Source organism: Vicugna pacos, chromosome 9 (genome assembly GCF_048564905.1).
Source record: "Vicugna pacos chromosome 9, VicPac4, whole genome shotgun sequence".
NCBI lineage: Eukaryota > Metazoa > Chordata > Mammalia > Artiodactyla > Camelidae > Vicugna > Vicugna pacos.
This window is the reverse complement of record NC_132995.1, coordinates 13,377,793-13,404,396: the sequence shown is the minus strand read 5'-3', so window position 1 is coordinate 13,404,396 and position 26,604 is coordinate 13,377,793. Positions and strand designations below refer to the sequence as shown.

Here is a 26,604-nt window from a genome sequence, read left to right as displayed (position 1 = left end):
CTACAAGAAAACAAGAAAGTAAACAAATGTTATTTTCATATTCCTGGAAAAATGAAACTTCTAAGGTAGAAATGGTGGACTCAAACTGAGTAACACTCTCATAAGATGTCAATGGAACCAATGGAACAGAAAAAAAAAATCCAAAAGTAGACAATTTTAAGCACAAATTTAGCATACAATAAAGGTAGTAGCTAAAATCAACAGGGAAAAGATGGACTCTTTTTAATAAATGAAAGTGATAAACATAAGGATAAATATACAGAAAAAAGATAAAATTGCATTAATTCCTTAGACCATACAGCAGGATAAATTCCAAATGGATCAGATGTCCTTACTTATAGAAATGAAAACGTACAAATAACTAGAATAAAAAAACAGGTGACTTCTATAACCTAGGAATGGGGAAAACTTTTCTCATCGTAACTGATAAAAATGACCACATTACGGTAAAGAAAAGTTAGCATGTCAAAAACACATTGAGCAAAGTAAAATGACAGACTAGGAGAAAAAATTTGCAACTTATATCACAAAAGTGCAATATCCCTAATTTGTAAATAATTTCTAAAAACGGTCTAGAAAAAAAAAGACTAATAACACTATAAAAATGGACAAAAGAAATGGATAGTTGATAGAAAAGTAGTGTAAATGGTTTTTAACCATATGAAAATAAACTCAACTTTGCTCATAAGACAAATGCAAATTAAAACTACACAGAGGTGAGGATAAGGAGAAATTGGAACCCTCATATATTGCTGATGGGAATGTAAAATGGAACAGCTGCTTCAGAAAACAGTTTTGCAGTTTCTCAAAAAGTTAACATAGAGTTGCCATATTACCTAGCAATTTCACTCCAAGTTGTAGACCCAAGAGAGTATACCCAAGAGTCCAACAGAGTTACCACATAACCCAGAAATCTCACTCATTAGATACATACCTAAAAGAATTGAAAACATATGTCCATTTATAAACTTGTATACAATGGTCATAACAGCATTATTTATATTAACCAAAAGTGGAAACAACTCAAATGTTCATTAACTAGATAAACAAAATGTGGTATATCCACATAATGGGATATTATTTGGCATAAAAATAAAAGATACACTAATATATGCTACAGCATGAATAAACTTTGAAAACACGCTAGAATGAAGCCAATCACAAAAGACCACATACTGTATAATTCTATTTATATGAAATGTCCAGAATGAGCAATACATAGACACAGAAAGATTAGCAGCTGTGTAGGGCTGGGGGTTAGAGGAACATGGGAAATGATTATTACTTGATGGTGGGTTTCTTGTTGGGGTGATGACAATGTTCTAAAATTGACTGTAGTGATGGGTGTATAAGACCATGAATATATTAAAAGCCATCAAACTGTCTACTGTAAATGAATGAGTTGTATGATATGTGTATTATATTTCAGTAGTTTTTTTTTATAAGAAAACTGTACTGAGATGTTATTTCTCACCTCTTAGAATACCAAATTGTCAAATGTAACAGCAAATTCTGGTAGTAAAGCTGTAAGTTGGTACTCTTATACATTGCTAGTAAGAATATGAATGATACAAATGCCATGAAAGGGAATGTGGTGATATCTAGCACACTTTTATACATACGCATATAACAACTCCACTTATGTGAAACCTAGCCCAAAATTGCACTAGCAAAATTTCAAAAATTCTGATGCACAAAGTTTTCATTGAAGCATAATTTATTACAGAAAAAGATTAAAAATAACTCAACTGGCCATTGATAGGTGGCTGGTTGAGGTTAATTCATGGCATAGCCACATCATGGAGTACTATGTAGCAGTTAAAAAGGAGTATCTCTTTATATTAATATGGAGTGTTATTTAAAATACATTGTTAACTATAAAAGAAATGTCAACAAAAGTATGTATAGTTATGCTCTTTTTATCTTAGGAAGGAGAAGAGGTAGAGAAAGTATAAATATATAATACACATTTGCTTTTATTTAAAAAAAGGGAAGGAATAAATCTCATAGTTACAGGGTGGGGAAGGAACATATGGAGGAGCCAGGGATAGAAATAATATTTCTTTGAATCTGTTTTGTAGATTTGACTTTGCTCGTATATAAATATATAATTATAAAATAAAACTAAATTACAAGAAAGCATAGCTTAAAATTAATTTAAAAAAAGAACCAGTATTTACAACTGGTGGCATAACCATATAAGGAAATTACGTCAAACCACTTTCAAGCATAATTTGACTGTGAGATATACCCTACAGGGGGAATGAAAAACTGACAAAACAATGATCTCATACTGTTTTGAGTAATCATATTGTTAGTGATAATGTGATCTTAGAGGTTTCTGTGTACACACAGGATAAAATAAGAAATTATGTGATATTCCAAATGCATCATTCTTAGTGTCCATGATACCTGAGATTCCTGGCATGGGAGAAAATGGATGTGGCTGTGAGATCTTAAAAGGGGTTAAATGAAAAACCTGTAGTTCAGAATCTGAATTGGAAGTATTGGTATCAACATTTGCTATAGTTTATCTTTTGCTTTTTAATGGAGACTTTATTTCTTAGAGTAGTTTTAGGTTTACAGAAAAACTGAACCAAGTCCATAGAGTTCTACATGCCCTCTTTCCTCATCCCTACCCCAGCTTCCTTTATTGTTAATTCTTAATATCTTGCACTGGTACAGTACTTTTGTTAAAACTGATGAATTTATACTGATATATTACTTCCTTCTATTTCTGTTCTCCCTCACTGACCCTAGCCACACTTAAATATCCGCTGATAAAGTTTATAAGCATCAAACTTATTGCTACCTCAGTTCCTTTGGAATTGCTAGTCCCTCTGCCTTAACCTGCTCTTCTGCTAGATTTTGTATGGCTTACTCCAGCATTTTATTCACGTCCCCTCTCAAATGTGAGCACCTTAGAGAGCCATCTTTAACCACCCTCTCTATAAGAACACTTGCCCCCATTATTTCATGATTCTTTATGCTTGTTTTGCTTTATTAACACCCACCAATCTTTATATATTTTTATTTGTTACTCTCTTTCCTGTTATGAAAGATTCATGGGGATGAGGAATTTTTCTTGTTCACTGCTATATTTTCAATACTTAGAACACAGAGTGTATTTTTAAAATATTTGTTGGATAAAGACTTTTATACAGATTCCACTGGATCAAAAATATAAAATGGTAAAGTGGTTATCATCAGAAAAGAAGGAGAGCTAGTTTTTTTTTGAAAATATAGGTGAAAATGAAAAAAAATCAGGGAAGTGGTAAATGGAGCAAAGAAAGGGTTTCCTTTGGTGACTGAGCTAAAATAGTTTTGCCTTCCAGGGCTCAGGCTTTTACTCCACAGGCTTTGGAGTAAAAGGCCTTAGTTGGGTCTTTGAGAACTTCCAAGTTAATAACTCAAAGGTGTGACCAACTTTCTAAGCAATTTGACTCTTACCCACAACGGCCTCCCTTTGCCTGATCATGTATTACTTACCAGGACTCTGACCTCTTGTCTCATCCTGCACAACCTTCCAAGGTTCTTTCCCTTGCTCCAGTAAGGAAAGCACGTCTGGCTTAGAAATGGAAATTCCTGCTTATAAGAATGGAAATAGATATGGTTATGCTTTGCTTGTTCATAATTAAAATTGAGTCCATTGTCCATCGAGTCAGTCAGTTACAGAAAGATTCAGAGGATGGATATCTGAAGAATAGAGAACATAAAGGTGCCCAATGGAGCCGTCCATTTTAAAGTCTATAAGGCACAAAAAATGTATTTGGGACTAGAGGTCTGAAATTCATCTAGGCACTTGAAAACTTTCCCACATTTCACAAAGACTGAAGTTGAATTACTGGGAGAAGATAGACTTACCCAGTGAGACCAAGTTGTTGTAGTTCTCCAACATCACGTCTCTGTACAAATCTTTCTGTTCCAAGTCTAGGCACTCCCACTCTTCTCGAGAGAAGTCTATGGCCACATCCTTGAATAACACCAACCTCTGAAATGACAAACCCAGTATTAATGGTAAAATAAATAAATGTTTTTTAGAAGAAATAAGGACAAGAGTATACGAAGGTGCCAAAACACTGAGGAAATATGTTGAGGCTGGAAGCTTGCAATGTGGGTAGGTAATGGAAAGGAAGTGAGATAAATGCAGAGCACCTAAATAGTTCCTAAACATTCCTACTACTCTAACACAGCCTCTTGGGAACAGCTATGGAAATAAACAAAAGCCAGGTAAGTGGAGTTCTCTGATTAAATGAAATACTGTGAGCAAGCACATAACACATGCAAATCCTCAAATAAATTGCAAGTTCCTTCCTCCCTTTTCCCCTTTGAAGAATTGAAAACAACAAAAAGAAAAGAAGGGAGGGAAGAAGTAGGGGAGGATGGAAAGAGGAAAGGAGGGAGAAAAGAGAAAAAAAACAAACCTGGTGGGCACATTCCAAATGTCTTTTAAAATGTTTATCTTAGAAAAAAAGAGTTACATATAATTTAAGGATTTATTTCCAACTCGTCTCAGAAAAAGTTAGCAATAATATTCTTCCTTGTCCTGACAAATCCTTTCACAGACATCATTTTATAAGCTACAAAATATTCCATTTTGATTGTAATCATTTTCTTATTTTACGGTATTTAGTTTATACTCCTCTTACGTCCTTCATCCCTGTTTCTAAAATTCTCAACCATCTAATCCTCTTGCTGATCATGTTACCATTCACAATTGCTCACTGTACATTTTTTGCTTCTTCTGAGCAACAGAAAGCCAGTGAAAGATGAGCTACGCTAACACAGATGTGGCCCCTGAGTAGTACACATAACATACTGCTCAAAATGGACTTTGTCACTGGTATTTACCTCTAAGGTATTCTATGACATGAGCTCTCTGTTCTCAGTTCTGCCTTTGATCACATTTCCCATCTTTTTTTTAAACATTTTTTATTGAGTTATAGTCATTTTACAATGTTGTGTCAAATTCCAGTGTAGAGCGCAATTTTTCAGTAATACGTGAACACACATATATTCATTGTCACATTTTTTTTTCACTGTGAGCTACCACAAGATCTTGTATATATTTCCCTGTGCTATACCGTATAATCTTGTTTAACTATTCTACATATGCCTGTCAGTATCTACAAATTTTGAACTCCCAGTCTATCGCTTGCCACCCCCTACCCCTTGGCAACCACAAGTTTGTATTCTATGTCTATGAGTCTGTTTCTGTTTTGTATTTGTGCTTTTTTTTTTTTAAGATTCCACATAAGAGCAATCTCATATGGTATTTTTCTTTCTCTTTCTGGCTTACTCCACTTAGAATGGTATTCTCCAGGGACATACATGTTGCTGCAAATGGCATTATGTTGTCAGTTTTTATGGCTGAATAGTATTCCATTGTATAAATATACCACCTCTTCTTTATCCAGTCGTCTGTTGATGGACATTTAGGCTGTTTCCATGTCTTGGCTATTGTAAATAGTGCTGCTATGAACATTGGGGTGCAGGTGTCTTTTTGAAGTAGGGTTCCTTCTGGATATATGCCCAGGAGCAGGATGACTGGGTCATATGGTTAAGTCTATTCCTAGTCTTTTAAGGAATCTCCATACTGTTTTCCACTGTGGCTGCACCAGACTGCATTCCTACCAGCAGTATAAGAGGGTTCCCTTTTCTCCACAACCTCTCCAGCATTTGTCATTTGTGGACTTTTGAATGATGGCCATTCTGACTGGTGTGAGGTGATACCTCATTGTAGTTTTGATCTGCATTTCTCTGTTAATTAGTGATATTGAGCATTTTTTCATGTGCCTATTGATCATTTGAATTTCTTCCTTGGAGAATTGCTTGTTTAGGTCTTCTGCCCATTTTTGGATGAGATTGTTTGTTTTTTTCTTATTAAGTCATAGGAGCTGCTTATATATTCTGGAGATCAAGCCTTTGTTGGTTTCACTTGCAAAAATTTTCTCCCATTCCATAGGTTGTCATTTTGTTTTACTTATGGTTTCCATTGCCATGCAGAAGCTTTTAAGTTTCATTAGGTCCCATTGGTTTATTCTTGCTTTTATTTCTATTGCTTGGGTAGACTGCCCTAGGAGAACAGTTTTGAGATGTATGTCAGATAATGTTTTGCCTATCTTTTCTTCTAGGAGGTTTATTGTATCTTGTCTTATGTTTAAGTCTTTGATCCATTTTTAGTTGATTTTTGTGTATGGTGTAAGGGAGTGTTCTAACTTCACTGATTTACATGCTGCTGCCCAGTTTTCCCAACACCATTTGCTGAAGAGACTGTCTTTATTCCATTATGTATTCTTGCTTCCTTTGTCTAAGTTTAGTTGACTAGAAGTTTGTGGGTTCATTTTTGGGCTCTCTCTTCTGTTCCACTGGTCCATGTCTGTTTTTGTACTAATACCACGCTGTTTTGAGTACTGTAGCTCTACAGTATTGTCTGAAGTCTGGGAGAGTTATTCCTCCAGCCTCTTTCTTTTTCTTCAGTAATGCTTTGGCAATTCTAGGTCTTTTATGGTTCCATATAAATTTTATTATGATTTGTTCTAGATCTGTGAAATATGTCCTGGGTAATTTGATAGGGATTGCATTAAATCTTTAGATTGCCTTGGGCAGTATGGCCATTTTAACAATATTGATTCTTCCAATCCAGGAGCATGGGATATCTTTCCATTTTTTTAAGTCTTCTTCAATTTCCTTAATCAGTGTTTTATAGCTTTCTGTGTATAAGTCTTTCACCTCCTTGGTTAGATTTATTCCTAGGTATTTTATTACTTTGGGTGCTATTTTAAAGGGGATTGTTTCTTTACTTTCTTTTTCTGATGATTCATCATTAGTGTAAAGAAATGCAACTGATTTTTGAAAGTTACTCTTGTAACTTGCTAACTTGCTGAATTCTTTGATTATTTCTAGTAGTTTTTGTGTGGACCTTTTAGGATTTTCTATATATAGTATCATGTTATCTGCATATAGTGACACTTTTACCTCTTCTTTTCTGATTTGGATCCCTTTTATTTCTTTCTCTTGCCTGATTGCTATGGCTAGGACTTCCAAGACTGTGTTGAATAGGAGTGGTGATAGTGGGCAGCCTTGTCTTGTCCCAGATTTTAGTTGGCATATTTCCAATCTTAAAAGCCTCACAAACCAAAGATCTCACCACATTCTGAGATAAAGTTTCTAACCTCATCAAATTAGAAAACAGAGATCAATGAAAAAGATCAAATTTTGCATATGCAGTCCCATCTCATCAAACTACATTCTGACAGGAGAGGTTCTACTCTTTCCTCAATACATTTCCTGATGTGCAGAATGGATCCTTAAATATGGTTAGAGAAGAGAGGGACAGTTGAGGAAGGCTTGTGGCTCATCCTCATTCACTAAAATTCACTAGAATGAGAGTGAGTAGGAAAGCCCACAAGGATGAGGCTTAATGAGGCAGAAAGTCTGGAGAAAGGAATATTGAACATTCATATCCTAGAAAACAATGGCTATTTGATGAAGGAAAGAAGAAATATCAACTCACATGGGGCATGGTTTAGAATGGCAATTTATTAGTCCTCCTCTGGCTTCTTCTTGTGTAGAAATGCAGAGTCCTGATAATATAAAGTCAGGAAAGAAAAAGGAAATCATGAGAGCAGGCCTGGTTCTAAATGACTTAAGGTAAGATAAATATTTCCTTCTCTTTTCATGGCACGTGGTCCCTTCCATGGCACAATATATATACTGAGATTTGTAGAAATCTAGACAATCACATCCCTTCCCCAATCTCCAAAAACTGATACAGAATTAATTTATGCTAAAGCAGTACCCAATTCCTATGATGTTAGGGTTTCTCCGACCTGTCCTGAGTGGTTCAGCTTTTACAGATGAGGGGACCCTGATCCAAAACGTATTCAAGTCATACCAGCTTCAAGGACATTGATGCGGCCCTTGGAAGAGCTCTTGGAAGCCAAATCCTGGAACAAACACTTCTTACAACTAAGACCTGCCTTTTCCCCCCAGGCCTAACACACTAAATACCTCAGGGTGCCTCCCTGGCTCATTCTCACATTCCAGGAGCAAAAGGCATTTAGAGTCCATAGTGTAGGCTTCATCCAGGCCACATGAAGTCACACTAGATGCATCAAGTAACCAAGGAACAAATCCAAAGCAACCTTTAACAGAAAACAGCCTGTTTCATCAAATCACGGCCTCAGGTGAATTCAGGAACTCTGGAGACAGTATGCCCTTGTTATCCTGTGTAATGTCATTCTGCCTCTAAATGTAAGGCTAAGGATGACTTGAGAGTGTCTGTACAACAAATAATTCCATAGAGCACATACTATGTGCTAGATTCTTTATATACATTAACACTTACTTGACCAGCAAACAGGTCTGTGAATTTAACCACTCTCTGCCCCCACCAGCTATAAAATCTTCCTTTTATCTGTTTCTTTTCATAACAGCTTCATTGACATATAACTCACATTCCATAAATTTATCCTTTTAACAGTACAACTGAGTGGCTTTTATTATATTCACGGAGATGTACAAACATTACCGCCACCTGATTTTAGAATATTCTCATTACTCAAAAACCAAAACCCCACAACCATTAGCAATCACTTCATAATCTTGTTCACCCAGATCCCAGCAACTGCTATTTACTTCCTGTATCTACAAATATGCTTCTAGTCACTTCATATAAATGGAATTATACAATATGCGGTCTTTTGTGATGGGTTTCTCTCATACTGCATAACGTTTCAAGGCTCACTATATGTTGCAGCATGGGTCAGTACTTATTCCTTTACATTGCTAAATAATGTTCTGTTGTATGGATATACCACCTTTTTCCCATTCATCAATTCATGGACATTTGCATTGTTTCCACATATTGTTACTATGAATAATGCTACTAAGAACATTTACGTACGTTGTTTTGTGTGGAAATATGTTTCATTTCTCTTAGATATATATACCTGGGAATGGAATTGCTGGGTCGTATGTTAACTCTATGTTTACCATTTTGAGGAACTGCCAAACTGTTTTTCAAAGCAGCTGCATCGTCTTACAATTTCACCATAGATATATCAAAGTTCTACTTTTTCCACATCCTTGTCATCTTCTGGATTAAATTCATCCTAGTGGGTTTGAAGTGGTGTGTCATTTTGATTTTGATTTCCATTTTCCCCAATGATGCTGAACAGCTTTATGTGCTTACTGGCCATCTGTATATCTTTTTGTTAAATATGTATTCAAAGTCTTTGCTCATTTAAAAAATCTGGTTATTTGTCTTTTTATTGGTGAGTTGTAATAATTCCTCGAATATTCTAAAATACAATTCCCTTCTTGAACATGTGACCTTCAAATTTTGGGTCCCATTTTGTCAGCTGTATTTTTACTTTCTTGGCAGTGTCCTTTGAACCTCGAACATTTTCAATTTTGAGGAAGTCCAATTTATGTATTTTCCCCCGTCTAGTTACTTGTACTCTTACATTTAAGTCAATGGTGCATGTTGAATAAATTTTTGTGTGTGGCATGAAGTATGAACCTGTGACAAAATATTTCACAACTGCTATCTTGACCCAATATTGATGTCATGGCTAAAAACTCTCAATTCCTCTTCACAGGAAGTTTGCTAAACCTCCATTCTAAACACTTCTCTTATCAAGATCGAACACAATATACTAACCCATGAAACCTCAGTAGCCTTGCCATTTTACATAATCTTCACAGGCAAGATCTTAACTGCATCCATCTTTTTCCAGAAGCACAGGTATGACATTATATTGATGACAACCTCCTCTGAGGAGAATTCACAAACCATAATTTCACTATTGTTCATTATTTTCCTCATTCTGAAAACTGGTAAGAGGAAGAATCTGTCCTGCCTCCATGAACAATCTGTACCTCAGGATAAGCAATCAGTTGATGAAGGGAATTTTGACTTTACAGATGCATTACAGTTAAAGAATTAAGATAGAATTAAAAAGTTGAGAATATTTAGCAATCCCTAATGAAATAACAACATCCCCCAAAGAGATAAGCAGGCATTATGTGTCTCTTGATGGAAGTACACATTACCATCAATGAAGTCATTTTGCCAGGAAAAGAAAAAAAAGGAAGAAAGGAAGGAATCAGAACCAGAACCTGAACCTGCATCTTAATCTACAGGAAATATAGAAAAATATGTTAATGATACCAGACTGTGGGAAATTATACAGAACTAATCACCTGGTTTCTTCAACAAATATATTGCAAGGAAAGAGAGAGAAAGAATGAGAATAAGAAACTATCAATTTTTAAAAAGACTTCATTAAGAGAATTATGAACCAATCACAACACATGGGTCTTACTTGGACCCAGATTCAAAGAAACCTTAAAATTAAAAAAAGTTATTTTCCCTGAGAGAAAGTCTAAACACTACTGGAAATCTAATAAAGAAGTACTGTTTATTTTGAGGGAGAATAATGGTATTAAGCTTTTTTAAAGACTCATCATTTACATACACATTGAAATATTTATGGAAGAAATGATATAACTTCTGGCATTTACTTTAAAATAATGCTGGGGTGGGCAGAGGTCTATGAGTCAATCATTATGAAGCTGAGCAAAGGGTGGAACATAGAGGTTCATTACTGTTTTCTCTATTGTTGTGTATGTTTGAATTTTTCATTAAAAAAAGTTAAAGAAAATGCTGGGCATGGCTCAGCAAACTGATTTTACCACATACATAAAAATAAGGTAACAACCCCATAGTCTGAAAACCTCTACAATAACAATAATTTTCTAAAGCTTTCCAACAGCTAGCAGAGTACCTTGAATGAAACACAAAATCTGAAAATATTGATTAGAAAAGTGATAATACAGCCTCTCTGAGGGGCAATATAGCAAGAACTATTAAAATTTAAAGTCCACACTTAAGTTGGCCCAGAAACTAGTATTCATCCTACTGATAAACTCATGAAATAAGCATCTATACAAGGATATTTATCCCACCACTGTTTATAATAGGAAGAGACTGATAGTCATCTGAAAGTTAATTAATAAGGGTCAGTTTTTAAAATTATAAAAGTATGGAATACAGTTCAGCTATAAAAAAAGAATAAGCCCTTCATGTACTAATACATGTACAGAATCCCCCTGGAAGTACTCAAGAAACTAGTCACACAGGTTGCCTCTGAAGTTGGAAAACTACATGACTAGGGGCAGGGCTGGGAGGGAGAATTCGCCGAGTACTCTTTTGAACCTTTTAAATACTTAGAGTATCATCATTTTAAAAATAAAATTGAGAAGAAAATACTAAAATAAAATCAAGGCTTCAAATTTCACTCTGTGAGATTTATGCTATTACTTCAAAAACCTTAGAAAAAGAGTAGGTATACAGGTGGAATTAAAATACCTGGCAGATGCATATGTGTACCTCAGGTTAAGAGGAGAGAAATGGAGTGGAACAGCTCCTTTGAGTCCATTCCTCTAGCGCCCCATTATTCTGCGGAATATGAAGGTCCAAGAACCAGATCACTAACGGACCCTAGCTATGGATTTTCAAGAGGCAGGAAGATAAATCCTGAAAAACCAGAAAGCACTTCAGAGACAAAAAAGAGTAACAACTCACCTTGGATAAAGCTCTTAGTTGTCCAACAGCTACTCTTCCCCTGTTCTCTGGTCACCTGTGTAAAAGAAATTGGTAGAGTTAAAGACTCTTGAGGGGAGGACATAGCTCAGGGGTAGAGTTTATGCTTAGCATGTCTGAGGTCCTAGGTTCAATTCAGTACCTCCATTTAAAAATAAATAAATAATAAAATGTGTTTTAAAATAAAAAGAGTTAAAGAATCTTGAGACTTCAAGCCTTTCTTTGAGCCCAGATATATCCGTTAGAAACAAACATCTACCCTCCCCACCCCCTCCATCCCACCCCGGTTAGTAGACACTCAGCCGACTGGCAATATGATGCTCTCCTCCCACAAGAATAACCCCAGGCGGGCTCCTGAGGGGAGAGATTGGAATCTCACCACCTCGGGGGGTTTTCTGCCGCTCATTTCAACCCCCCCGAGCTTACGGCCATTTCCGACCCTAAAATTCTCATTCTGAGATCACGTCTGCGACTTGCTGACAAGTTTCTTCACCTAGCCGTTCGCGCAGCTTCACACAACCGTTCTCACAATGATCACTCTCTCAAGTGGTCACACACAAAATCGTGCCGCCTTACAGGGACATCACTTACTTTTACCCACACACACACACACACACACGCGCACGCACGCGCGCGCTAAGACTAGGCGCCAGACACGGCCGGTCTCCGACCCGGGGCTCAGACGACGCCTCACCCTCAGCTTCTCCGGCAGTCCACCGGCAGTCCACCTAACAATCCGCGATCCCCCCGCCGCTGCGCCGCTCAACTCGTTCCAGCACAGCAGGGCTGACAACCTCGAGGGGAAGTGACGTTACACCCGCAGACTTCTGGAAATTGTAGTCCAGGACCAAAACACCGGAGAGAAACGGCAATCCGAGCCCCCTGAGCACACTTCAGCACGGTAATTTCTCGGAGGTACCAGCCGCGACCTGCGACTCGTCCGCCGACTGCGGCTCATCACTCCGCCGGGCCGCCGTCCCGGCCGTGCCCTGCGGCGCCCTCGCTCGCGTTCTAGCCGGAAGCTGATTTCCGCCGCGGGGACTTCTGGGACGTGTAGTGTATCCTAGGAGATGCGGGATCTCTCAGCCCCAGTTTAGGCACTGCCAAGGTGAACGCCGACACTGAGTCGCAGGCCTGTGTGGGAGGAGGGCATAGGGAGAGACCCTAGTGACCCTTTACTGCTGGTGTGAGTGCCTTTGCTTCCGTTTGTGACCTCGGGGTGTGGTTATGCTGCTGTTTTTACGGTTAAAAAAAGTAAGTGTTTAAAGCACAGATTTTGAATATAACATCCAAATCATTAGATTAAAGCTGAATGAATTTTCATAAATAGCTAAAACCCGTGTAACTAGCACCTCAAAACTCCCCTGCCAGTCTCCTGTAAAGATATCTATCACATGACTATCACAGCACAGAATAGTTTTGACAGATTTTGAACTTTACATAAATAGAATCGTATTTTGTGTACGTTTTTTCCCCCTTTGACTTCTTTTGCTAAATATTTTGTTTGTGAGATTAATCAATAAAGTTCATTTATTCTTACTGTTGATGGTATTTGGCTTGTTTTTCAGAATGAGGCTACTAGGAATAGTGCTCTTGAACAGTCTCCTTTGTGTCTTTTGCTGTGTATATGTGTGCATCTTGGTTTCAACCATACTTTGAAGGGCAATTGCTGGGTCATAGGTTATGCATATGTTTATAGCATACATTGCTGAACAATTTTGCAAAATGGTTTTCCATTTGCAGCTATCTATTATAGTTCCAGTTGCTTTGCATCCTAACATACACTTAATGTATGTGTTTCCTTTTAATCTTTCTGGTGGGTGCATGGTGGTTTTAATTTGAATTTCCCTGATGTGTCCTTTTGTATAACTTCTGTAACAGGGGAAGGTACCCAGCCAGCTTTAGCATTTATTGCAGACAAAGAGGAAGAGGACCAAAAGAATCTAGATCCTCTTGTAGGTCTGTGCTGTTTGGATTGATGTTGATGCAGTGCCTTAAATAGTGCCTCTCTTTCCTTACCCGCTTGAAGAACAAATAGGACTGGAGTAAAGGCAAAGGTCCATCCTTCTCTAAGAGGGACCTAAGGCCACATTACTGATCAAGGTATATGTGGGACTTGACAGTGACCAAGGTTGCCAAACATTTTAAGCCCTTTTGGACATTGGGACAGAAGTTATTGTGGTGCCAGGAAGCACCTTTGGACATGATCAAAAAAATTACTTGAACTGGATTTGGAAATAATCCTGAGATTGGACAAAACTTTATAGGTGGGCTCTTTTGGCACAGTACCCACTCAAGTGGTTGTAACCGATACTGCTGAATCTGTTGTGGAAACGCATGTGTTAATTATAGGTAATAGTTCTCAGTCATAAGGGATGCTCCCAGTGGGGAAGTGCCATGATTAGAACAGTGGTAGTAGCACAAGTACAGAAGCTGGAGCCTACTAGACTTCTCCAATGTAGTCATGTAGTTATTGTGAAGCATTATAGGATACTGGGAAGGAGACAGGAAATGGAAGAGGTTAGAAATCACTATACTGATCAAGGAGCTAGTGGAGGTAGAGGTGCTTAAAGAAACTATTGTCATATAAGAGCCCTCAGTGGCTTTTGAAAAAGACCATGTTATTTGGCACTGGACTGTGGACTACCACAAGCTCAGTGTGGCAGTAGTCTCTGTCAACATGCAGTTCCAGTATTAACAACCACAGAGTCATAATGCAGACTGAAGGTGTCTGTCTGGCAGTGGTTGGTGGACATTGCTAATGCCCTCTCAGCATCCTGCTGCATTCTGAAGATCAATACTGATTTGCCTTCTCAAGGTTCTAGTTACCTTTATTGTATCATGTTACCACAGGCTGCTTAAACTCTTCACAGTTCATCACTAGTGAATACGCTGAGACCTAAAAAAGCTGAAATATTACCAGAGGTGTCCTGGTACCATTATGCTGATGGCACTATTCTGATTGGAAGGGCTAAGGACAGCATATCAACTGCCTTTCAGAAGATGAGTAAATATCTGAACCAGGGCTGGAAGGTTAACATCCCAGTAAGGTACAGGGGCTAAGCACTGAAATAACAGTCTTTGGAATCTTGTGGGCTGATGCCCAGAGGAAAAGCTTTGAGCTTTTAAAAGAAAAGCTGTTGGCCTTAAAAGCTCCAGCAAACAAAAATGAGGCCCAACATCTGATAGACTTGTTTGGGTCCTGGAGGCATTTCATACCTCACATGAGGCTCCTACTGAACATAAGATCAATCAAAAGGGATATTGTCCAACAACAGGCCCTAGAAACTATCCAACAAGCTGTACAGACCACCTTTCCATTCTGGCCAGTCAGCCCTAACAAGCCTTTTGAGCTTGAAGTGGCAGCAACCAAGTTATGCAGACTGGAGCCTCTGGCAAAAAGATGTGGCCACTAGATAAAGGCATCCCCTTGGGTTTTGGACATGGCACATGCTACAGCAGCACCTCACCTCTGGTATCAAGATCTATTTGTTTTCTATTATTGCATAACAAGTTAATAAAAACGTAGCACCTTGAAACAACACCCATTTATTAGCTCACGGTTCTGTAGGTCAGAAATTGGTGTCATAGGCTTAATCAAGATGTTAGCTGGCCTGAGTTCTCATTTAGCGGATCTGAAGAAAAATCTACTTCCAAGCTTATTCTGGTTGGCAGATTTCAGTTCCTTGTGTTGTAGGACTGAAGTCCCTGTTTCCTTGCTGGCTGTCAGCTGGGGAACACTCTCAGGTATTTTCCAAATGGCAGTTCACAGCATGTGTGTTTGCTTTTTTCAGTCCAGCTAGAATACATCTCTCTGACTTCCTTTTTTAACTACCAGTCAGCTCATGTTAGATTTAGTTTAGGCCAGTCTAAATAAACTCTCTATCTTAAGGTCTCTGATTAGTCCGCTTAATTATATCCATGAAATCTCTCTTGCCATGCATTGTAACATAATCACAGCAGTAACAACAGAAAGTGTAGATCACAAGGGGACTTCTTAGAATTCTACCTACCACAGCTATGGTAATCCGAACAGTGATGTTGCGCGCGCGCGCGCGCACACACACACACACACACACACACACACACACACACACACACACGACAGACTACAACTGAAAATCAAAAGATAGTAACTTTATTTAGAAAAAATTTCCACATCAGTTCAGTGGAGAAAGGATAGTCTTTTCAGTAAATGGTGCTGGAACAATTAGACATACACAAGGAAAAAAAGAACCTTATCCTTACCTTACATAGTACACAAAATTGACACAAGATTTTCTTTGACAAAATGGTCATTAGGCCTAAATGTAAATATTAATATAACTTTAGAAGAACATATAAAAAAGAATCCATGTTGCTAGAATAGGCAAAGGTTTATTAAACAGGACACAAAACATACAAACCATAAAAGAAAAAGTAATTAGGATTTCATTAAAGAAATGTTCGTCAAGACACAAAGAAGAGAGTGAAAAGATAAGCTGCAGACTTGGAAAAGTCTTTGTAATACATTATGGACTTATATCATAAATATAAAAAGAGCTCTTCTACAAATCAATAGGAAATAGTGACAAACAACCAAATAAAAATAGGCAAGAAGCTTGAACAGACACTCCACGAAAGAGTATATTTCAATGGCTAACAAATAGCATAGGAAAAGATGCCAAAAGTCCATACTTCTCAGAGAAATGCAAAATAAAATCACAATGTGATTCTACTATATGCCCAATAAAATAGTTAAAATTGAAATGAATCACAATACCAATTGTTGATAAGGATGTGGATGGACCCAACAGAAGTCTCATACTTTGCTAATAGGAATACAAAATGGCAGAGCCACTTTGCAAAATTGGCAGCATGCAGTAGGCAGGATAATGTTCCCCAGAGATGTTCACAGCCTGTATATATTAGGGTTCTCCAGAAAAAAAATATATGTATATATTTATATATTCTGTTAACCTAGAATCCTGTACCCAGAAAGTATCTTCCAAAAATTAAGATAAAATACTTATTCTGACAAACAAAGCTGAAGTAATATAATGGCAGTATACTTGCAATAAAATAAATGCTAAAGGAAATTTTTGATGTAGAAGGAAAATTATGCCAGATGGATCAAACTTTTTCAAAGAATTTTTTGGACTTTGTGTAAATTATAAATACGGTTCAGCTTTTTTGGATTGAACAATCACCCAGATTTAACTGAATACATTTGTGAATTGAAATTACTGATTTATTTAGGATGTTATACAAATATTCATAATTGGTACCAGAAGTTTTGTTTTGCCCTTTAAGTTTAAAATTAAGGTTATGCAAGAGTCACAGAATTAAATGTCAAGCTTTCATGTTTAAGTATGTTATGAGGAACTCTTAAAGTTTTGGGAATTTTGCCTATAAAAATGATCAGGCAATATCTTTAGAAATGGCTAATTGTTTTATTAAGTTTTTTTCTCTCTTGAGTGTTCCCATTTCTCTTGACTCAAATCTGGAGATTTCTGTTTTTGAAGGATAAACATTTTACATTTTAAAAATTATTAGTAAAAAGGGTACGTATGTTAACCATAAAATCTCTATTTTGTCGTAATATCAATTTCTCAGCCATAATGCTTATCTCTCCTCTTTTTTTCCACCAGAACTTCTACACTGTTTTCTTCACGAAACACCATTTATGCTATTTCATCTGTTTAGACTTCGTTATTGTATTTATTATTTTGCCTTCATTTTTTCAAATACATTCCATTATCTTTAGATATTTCTGGGATTTTTCTTGAAACTATACACTCATTTTAAATTGTTTTAGTATTTTAATACATTCATGAATGTAGAGCTGTAGGTTTTCTTCTATGTAGTTTTGTCAGGCACCATTTTCTATGTAGAATACACACTATGATTTATTCCTAGAGACGCTAGTTTGTGTTGTTTTCATCCTTAATCAAAGGATAATTTAGATGAGAATTGAATTAGTATTTATATATTTTGGCTACCCAATGTGTTCTCTTATAAGTTAGATAATGTGTTCTATACTATTACCACTTTTTGTACTCCTCTCACTGTTCTGTGATAGTTGTGGTCTCAACCACCTATTCACATTGATACACATTTTCACGCTGGTCTATTATAATTCAGCATAACGATTGAGTTCTACAGGAAGGATTCACTACATTATAACATCTTTATTTAATTTTGGCTTTAAGGGTTTTTTCCAATATGAAGTGTCTTATTATTGTGTAAAGTATATATCGTGGTTAAACGCCATTCCATAAATAAAACGGATGAACATAACAGTTGCCAACATTTACTGAACAAGTCACCAGTTACATACATGAGTTCATAACCCATGTAATCTTCAATACACTCCTATGGCAGTTACTATAGTCACCTCCATTTTGCCATGCTTGAAATATAATACATAAGATTGAAAGCAATATTACATTTCTACAGATTATAATTATATACAAACATATATACTTATATATATGTCTGTATAACACAGGGAACTATATTCAATATCTTGTAATAACCTTTAATGAAAAAGAAGATAAAAGGCTCTTGAATGAAACTGCCATCATTGGTAAATTTAGGGGAGAAACTAGGGTCAGGGAAATAATCAAAAGGGCGTTTAGCTTATCTGTAATGTTTAAAAATGTTTTAAGTTTAAGGCACTCATGGATTACTTCAGAAATAAAAAATAAACAGACAAGTACACAAAATGTGAAAACAGGATGTTGAAAGGAGCACTGTTTATAAAAGCAAAATTTAGAATGTAGATATGTTTTATCAATAGATTAGTAAAACAATAATGGGGCCACGAGATAAGCACTAACTCAATTCAAGTAAGGATAATGATGTATTTACTGACTTAGAAAACTGTTCATGATGTAGTCTGTCATAGGATTTATGAAATATATTTTCTTTAAAATTTTTCTGAAAGGATTTGACAATTTGAGAGTGGTTATTAAAATGGTTGATAGAATTAAAGATTTCTTTTGTGCCCTTTGAATTCCTCTGAAAAAAATTATCCTCCAGTAAAATATTAATATTCAAAGGAACTCTCTTCAAAAAAGTTGTACAGTTCTATTTATATTGTTATATTAAAAGTAAAATAATTAAGACAAAGAGGTACAGATACAATTACAGACATATATGTATATACATATACACACACATACATATGAATGATACTTCAATTGTTTCCCTGAAACTTAAGCTTATATAAATAAGAATATATCAACAAACCAGTAGAAAAAGCAACTAGAAAGAATAAGTAGTGATGGGTTCAGAATCTTGGAGAAAAAGAAGTCAACTCAGAACTGTAATGCACAACTAAAAATTAAATTAATTAATAGTGATAGTAAATTAATTTTAACGATCAGTAAATATACATAGGACTAAAATACCTTAGAATTAAATTAGGAAAAATAAAATGAAATCCCAGCGCTATTCCTTAATAAATTCTCTCATGTTGAAGGTTGATCTGCAAAAAAAAGTTTGCATTTTCCTCATTCACAGTTATAAATTCTGATATTAAGTAAGGAATGAACTGTTGATGAAGGTCTTCTGACATTTGCTGTATTCTTAAGCATTTAGGTTGTGAAAAGCAAATAAAAGCCTCTTCATATTAATTATGGGATATCTCATCAGCAGGAACTCCTATCTCAAATTAGGTAAAATTCATACTTGAATGCCTCTCCCACAGATACCTTTCAGAGTTTCTTACCTGCATGACCTTTCTGATGTTGATTAAGATTTGAACTACGTACAAAAACTTTCCCACATTCATTACATTCATAGAGTTTCTCACCGTTATGAATTCTCTGATGTTGAGAAAGTTCTGAAGAACGATGAAAGGCCTTTCTGCATTCCTTACATTCAAAGGGCTTCTCACCAGTATGAACTCTCTGATGCCGGATGAAGGCTGAGCTACTACTAAAGGTTTTCCCGCAATCCTTACACTCATAGGGTTTCTCACCCATATGAATTCCCCAATGTTGGCTAAGGCCCGAAGGGTGATAAAAAGCCTTTCCACATTCTTTACACACATATGGTTTCTCACCAGTGTGAATTCTCTGATGTTCTGTAAGTATAGAGCTGTTACGAAAGGTCTTTCCACATGCCATACAAATGTAGGGCTTCTCGCCTGTGTGAATTCTCTGATGTTCTATAAGTTTTGAACTGCTACAAAAGGCCTTTCCACAATCCTTACATACAAAGGGTTTTTCACCGGTATGGACCCTCTGGTGTCGATTAAGGGCTGAACTACTTCTAAATGCCTTAGCACAATTTTTACACTCATAAGGTTTCTCACCAGTATGAATTCTATGATGTATAAAAAAATATGATGCACTTTTAAAGGCCTTGCCACATTCCTTACATTCATAGGGTTTTTCACCAGTATGGATTCTCTGGTGTCTTTTAAGATCTGAGGAATAGTGAAAGGCTTTGCCACAGTCTTTACATAGATAAGGTTTCTCACCTGTGTGAATTCTTTGATGTTCTATGAGTATTGAACTGCTACGAAAGGCTTTTCCACATTCCTTACATATATATGGTTTCTCACCGGTGTGAATTCTCTGATGCAGAATAGTGCCTGATTTACTACTAAAGGCTTTTCCACATAACTTACATTGATAGCGTTTCTCACTGGTGTGAAGTCGCTGGTCATAAGTAAGTTCTGAGGAATGATGAAAAACTTTCCCACCTTCCTCAGTTAGACAGGGTTTCTCACACGTGTGAATTCTCTGATGTGATTTAAATATTGAACCAGTACTAAAGGCTTTTCCACATTCTTTCCACTCATAGATCTTCTCCTCAGTATGAATGCTCTGATGTTGTACACAGTCTAAGGCCCTACCACACTCCATATGTTCACAGGTTTCACCAGGATGCAAGATCTGATGCTGAGTATGTTCTGAAACTCTACTAACGGCCTTCCCATTTTCCTTATAGTTATTGAATTTCTTGTCAGTATCAATTTTCTGAGGTGCAGTTAGTTGCAAGTCATGTACAAAAGCTTTCTCATAGTCCTTGCATTCACAGGCTTCCTCTTCAATATCAGTCTTTTGATTTAGAGTAAGAGATGTGTGCTGACTGAAAGTGTGCATATTTTCATAGTTGAAAATAACTTGATTATCAAAATTTGTTTCATGAGATCCTTGTTTTTTCTCAGTCTTTCTTTTACATTCCCAATCACCTGTGTAACAGGAACATTCAAGTCCATGTTTTGAAAGATGTCCCAATATAAACCACTGAGGCGATTCTACTTCATAAACTTCCTTCTTCAGCGATAATTCCTTGGTTTCACACCTAGATCCACAGTCTGAAAGAAAGCATAAAAGAGAACATTCAACTTTTTTTCCTGGAAAAAATGAAACTTTTATGGTATAAATAGGGGAATTAAACTGAAACTAATGTATATGAATGTGAATGACTTATACAGTGATCAAATATACTGGTGGAATTTGATAAATAGACAAAGTACAAGAAATGATGGGAAGTCATATTGGATGATAAGGTGGTTGGGACATTTTAATGAGATTTACAGATACATATGACAAAATATGATACATATGACAAAAACACACAACTATGAAGTCAAGCTCTAAAAAAACCAACAAAAAAAGATGGACCTACTATCCCCACTTTTCTTTAACATTTACTGGAAATTACAGACACTGAAGTAAGACTAAGACAAAAACTAAAAGAAAAAGAAGCAAAAGATCAAACCATTGTAAAGCAAGAAAAAACCGACAAGCCTATTATCTGCCAGAAAACAACAAATGGTGGGAGTATTCTAAAAGTTAATAAGATGAAAAATCAACAGATTTATTTAAAAAGACAGAAGTTTCATTGCATTTATCTTTTGAAATTTTGCTTGCTTATTTTTGGAATGAATTACTAGGAGTGAGATAACTGACTAATGGGTAAAATTCATCTGGCATTTCCTGGACATTGCCAAATTCCTCTCCTATAAAGACATACATTCACTCACACAACATTTTAGTGCCTATTTCCCCACCACTTCTCAAGCACAGTACACCATCAAACTCTGGGATCTTTGCCAGTTTGAGAGGTTTCTCATTGTGGTTTTAACTAGCATTTTTCTTTAATGAGCAAAGCTGAGCATCTCCTTATGTGCTTATGTGAATTTCCATTCATTTTTTTATATTCAAATCTAAAACTCATCTGGAATTCAACCTTATATATCAATAGCGTGAAAGGGCAACCCACAGAGTGGGAGAAAAGATCTACAAATCATGTATCTGATAAAGGATTAATATCCAAAATACATAAGAACTCCTACAACTCCACAACAAAAAAACAAACAACCCAATTTTAAAATGTGCAAAAAACCTGAGAATAGTTTGGCAGTTCCTCACAAAGTTAAACATTGGGTTACCATATGACTCAGAAAATTTCATTCCTAGGTATATACTCAAGGGAACTGAAAACATATACATTTGACCCTTGAACAAGGTGGGTTTGAATTGTGCAGGTCCACTTATACATGGATATTTTTCAACAGTAATTACTACAGTACTACACAGTCCATGGTTGGTTGAATCCATGGATAGGGAGGGCCACACTTGGATTAACCCCCACATTGTTCAAGGGTCAACTATAATCATACAGAAACTTGTTCTTGAATGTTCACAGCATCGTTATTCGTAACAGCCCAAATGTGAAAATAATCTTTCTATAAATTGATGAATGGATAAACAATGATGGAATTTCTTTGGCCATAAAAAGGAACTAGTGATACGTGCTACAACACGTGAACCTCAAGACATTATGTGAAACAGTCAAACACAAAGACCACATATTGCATTATGCCATTTATATTGGCAACCTATGGGCACAAGTTTTCTTTGGGGGATGAAGTAAATGTTCTAAAGTTAGATTATGCAACAACTTTGTAAATACACTAATAGCCATCTAATTGTATATGGTAAAAGGGCACACTTTATTATATATAAACTATAGCTCTAATAAAGCTATTTTTAAAAAATAAAGTTTTTAAAAATATGTCGTCTTACCATTCTTTGAACTTATCTAGAGATTTGAAATGCTCAAAAGGCAAAAGCTGGAAAACTAACCAGAAAAGTGTAATTTTATCTAAATATAGATCAAAAGATGTTTTTTAAGAGTACACATTCCTCATGGGGATGTAATAAAATCACTCTCTTCTTTATGCCAATTAGCATGTACTCACTCTCTACCATGCATTTTAACACACAGCTTCAAATATGATATATACACCCATGCCTTTTGTATTTTCTCTCCAGCTGTACTCCTTTTGAAAAATCAGAAACCTAAGCTTAAACAACTCATTAACTTTCACATTTGGATGTCTGACAACCACCTTAAACATAGCACGTGCAAAACCAAACTCTTCAATTAACCTTATTTTTGCTTTGTATGCCACATCTTTAAAAAAAAAAAGTGAACTCAATTTTTCCACTAGTCACCCCAGAAAACTTGGAGTCATTCTCAGCTCTTCCCTTTTTCTTACACCCAACAATCAAAGTATCAGCAAAGTCAACAGAATTTCTGGCTCTGCTATCTGATCACTTTTCATCAATTAAACTATTAATACATTGCTCCCCTAGACACTGGAAAAAGCATTTCTTTGGCCTCCCTGTTTCCACCTTGTACCTCCAACCTTTTCATTACCCAGCATCTAGGGTAATCCTTTTACGTGTGAGTCAGTAATTAAAACCTTTTATATATGTCACATTTTAGTCAGAATAAGGACTTCATCATGTTTTAAAAGCCATGACATAATCTGACCCATTTCAAAATCAGCTCTAATCACATTTCACATGTTTCTTCCCTTCCCTCACTGTCTGAGCCACACTGGACACTTTGCTGTTCCTCAAACATAGTACTTCTGTTCCTGCTTTATGGCCTTTGTATCTGTTACGCCTTTTTGCCTGAAATTCCCTCTTCCCAGATAACCACATGGATTACACTATCTAACACATGTTAGTTGAATGAAAGAGTGCACCTGTCTGGTTCTCCCCCTTCACTCCAATCTCTTCTTACCTGCGACCTCTGTCTTTGGATTTCAGGCACATGCCTTTTATCCCCAATACTCTATAGAGGGGTGACCACAATCACTCCCAATGCTCCAACTATTATACTTCTGTGGGGCTGCAATGGACTGAATGTTTATGTCCCTCCAAAATTCGGATTTTGAAATTCTAACCCCTAAGGTGATAGTATTAGGAGATGGGGCTTTCAGGAGGTAATTAGGTCATGAGGGCAGAGCCCTCCTGAGTGGGATTAGTGCCCTTATAAAAAGAAGCCCAGAGAAATTCCCCTTCTTCCATGTGAAGTTATAGAGAGAAGATGATAAACTATGAGGAAGTGGGCTCTCACCATACACTAAATCTTCTGATGCCTTGATTTTGAACTTCCCAGCTTCCAGAACTGCAAGAAGTAAGTTTTTGTTGTTTGTAAGCCACAAAGTCTCTGACACTTTGTTATTGCATCCCAAATGGATAAGAGATGAGCTCCCCACTTTTCCATCTTTAGCCCTTTCTTCTGACTGCCCTATCGAGCTCCTCTTGTAATTGATTCTACTTTTAAAAAAATTATTTATGGACTCATTCCTAGGTTTCTTTGTCTATAAATTTGTTAGTAGCTTAAAATCTTATCATCTTGCCATCATCTAGTTAACATCTTGTACCAATTATAAAATTATTAACTGTTGGTTGGAAGAATAAATGAGTAAAATAATGAATTGAAAAGTAAACTGGTTCAGGGAAGAAAAGTCTCCAAAAATTTAAGAGAAAGTGACACTTAAATCTAAATGCAAAAGAAAATAAGAAATTGTATAAGACTATATTCAAAATAAAGGTAGAAATTGGTCACTGAAGAGGAATAAGGGTTGTACTTCCCACTTCGAAATGGGAAGGAAACACGGTCTGTGGGAGGTAGAGGTAGTGACATTTGGACAGTTTGGTGCAGAGGTCTTACTTTCCTCTACAGGTTTTGACTATGGATGGAAACTTCCCAGAAAACATCTCAGTGTTGTTTCCTCCATAAGCAGCTGGGTTACATCCTTCAATGCCCTCTCCTTGCCTGATCATCCCTCACTTACCTGGAAGCAAGTCCCTTGTCAGCTCTCTGTCAACCATCCAGGGATCTTCCCCTTCCTCCAATAAGGACACCACATCTGGCTTAGGAATGGAGAGTCCTGCTCCCAAGAGAAATGGTACACAGTATTGCTATGGGAGGCTCAGAATTCAAAATCAAAGAGGAGAGGTCACTATTTAGAGGAGATGAAGCTTCAGCCTCAGCCCCAACAGAGCTGCACATTTTCAACTCTTCAAAGCTCAAGCCTTTTCCTTGGGAACAGGGAAAGGAAATGTACAGAATATTTGAAAGGAGCTGAGAAATTATCAATGGGAGAAGCAAATATTCCAGAGGGAAAACTGAACTTTTAGAGATAGGTATGCTTACCAACAGAGATCAGGTTGTTATAGTTTTCCAAAATCACATTTCTGTACAGATCCCTCTGATCAGAATCCAGGCATTCCCACTCCTCCTGAGAAAAGTGTATAGACACATCCTTGAATAACACCAATCCCTGAAACAATAAATCCATGTATGAATGCTATAATAAAAACAAATGCTTTTAAGATGGGAGGAAATAAGAAAAAGGTAAAAATACAGGTGATAAAGAGTGTTTATAGGAAGTGACACACAGAACAGGCTGGTCCTGGAGGCCCGGAAGTCGGTATGATTTATGTCTTCAAACATTCCATTTCCTGAAGATAGGTCAAGCTATCTGTTCGTGGCAGGATATTTTCAGTATCCAACCACGTCTGGGAGGTACAAGGGCTAGCTGAGTGGAGTTTCTCTATTATTTGAAATAGTATAAGTCATCCTCTAGCCTACTAACACCTGGCATATAATTAATTGTCAGTAATTGACAGTTCCCTCCTCCTACTCTTAACCCTAAGGAAGAAAAAGAGATCAACTCTACAAATTTTCCAGGAATAAAATTTGAGAATAAAAGGAATAAAGAGAAGATCCTTTTAAAAAATTAAGACAAAGAAAACAGGTCATATTAAGTATCAAGAATCAGAAATGCAATGGATTTCTAAACATCACTGTTGGAATCAAGAAAACACTGTAAAGACATGCCTAGAGGAGAGTTTCTCACCATGGCAATGTTGACATTTGGGGCTGACATTCTTTTTTGCAGGGCTTGGGAGCTGTTCTATGGATTGTTTGTTGGATATACAGCACCAACGCTGACCTCTTCTCGACTAGATGCCAGTATTACTCCCCTCTCCCAGCTATGACAACCAAAAATATCTCTAGACATTGCCAAATATCCACCCCTGGCGGGGGATGAGGGAGGGGCAAAATTGTCCCTGGTTGAGAACCAGTTTAGAGTCTGGACTAGCAAGAGCTTGAAATATTCACCTCCTATTTCTAAGCATCTTTGCTTAGAACTGGTTGTGCTCCGTAAAAGCTACAGAGCAAGCCATGAAAGAGGTATACCAGGTACCTAGATAAGGGTAAATAAGGGTCACAAGAGAAAGAGGACAAAAGGTTCCAATGCAACTGTGAAAGAAAAGTGCCAGGATGACAGCTGGGTAGCAAGTGGGAAGAACAACTAATGGAGACAGGAGCAGTAAAACAAAGGAAGCCAGAAGAAGGTATTGAAGAAATAAATGATTGATGCTTGTGACAATATGGAAAGTGTTATTGATAGTCATGTGACAGTGATGTTTGTACACTTTGATGGATTAGCAATACAAACGTGGAAAACTGAACAAATAAGTTTAAAAGCTAATTAGTCCAGGAAAAAAAATTACATTAGAAATCATAAGTCTGCTTAGTAGACTATTTGTAGTATAACCAGGCTACAATATTTACATATTAGTAATGACACACACATGATAAAGTTAACTAAAAATCATGTTATAAACATTTTGGGGAAAGTGTAGGAAAAAGCTAAGTTTCCATTCCAACACACAGGG

At 36.7% G+C, this 26,604-nt stretch overlaps 2 protein-coding genes across 7 annotated transcripts in view; both read right to left on the bottom strand.

The window, feature by feature from the left end:
* The window catches only part of LOC102538800 (uncharacterized), a 55,579-nt gene extending 42,854 nt beyond the window's left edge, over positions 1-12,725 (bottom strand). Inside the window, exons 1-5 of the mRNA XM_072966408.1 lie at positions 12,306-12,725; positions 11,594-11,648; positions 7,517-7,586; positions 3,865-3,991; positions 3,490-3,585 (exon numbers count right to left, since the gene is read on the bottom strand). Of these exons, the coding sequence (XP_072822509.1) occupies positions 3,490-3,585; positions 3,865-3,991; positions 7,517-7,525 (232 nt within the window). The 5' untranslated portion in view covers positions 7,526-7,586; positions 11,594-11,648; positions 12,306-12,725. The remainder of the gene's footprint in view (positions 1-3,489; positions 3,586-3,864; positions 3,992-7,516; positions 7,587-11,593; positions 11,649-12,305) is intronic.
* A 3,008-nt stretch (positions 12,726-15,733) lies between these two features.
* The window catches only part of LOC140685340 (uncharacterized), a 44,603-nt gene continuing 33,732 nt past the window's right edge, over positions 15,734-26,604 (bottom strand). For all 6 annotated transcript variants that reach the window (XM_072968680.1, XM_031681722.2, XM_072968681.1 and 3 more), the window contains 3 exons: positions 25,073-25,199; positions 24,711-24,806; positions 15,734-20,924 (listed from right to left, as the gene is read on the bottom strand). In XM_072968680.1, coding sequence (XP_072824781.1) covers positions 19,312-20,924; positions 24,711-24,806; positions 25,073-25,199 — 1,836 coding nt within the window. In that variant the 3' untranslated portion in view covers positions 15,734-19,311. The remainder of the gene's footprint in view (positions 20,925-24,710; positions 24,807-25,072; positions 25,200-26,604) is intronic.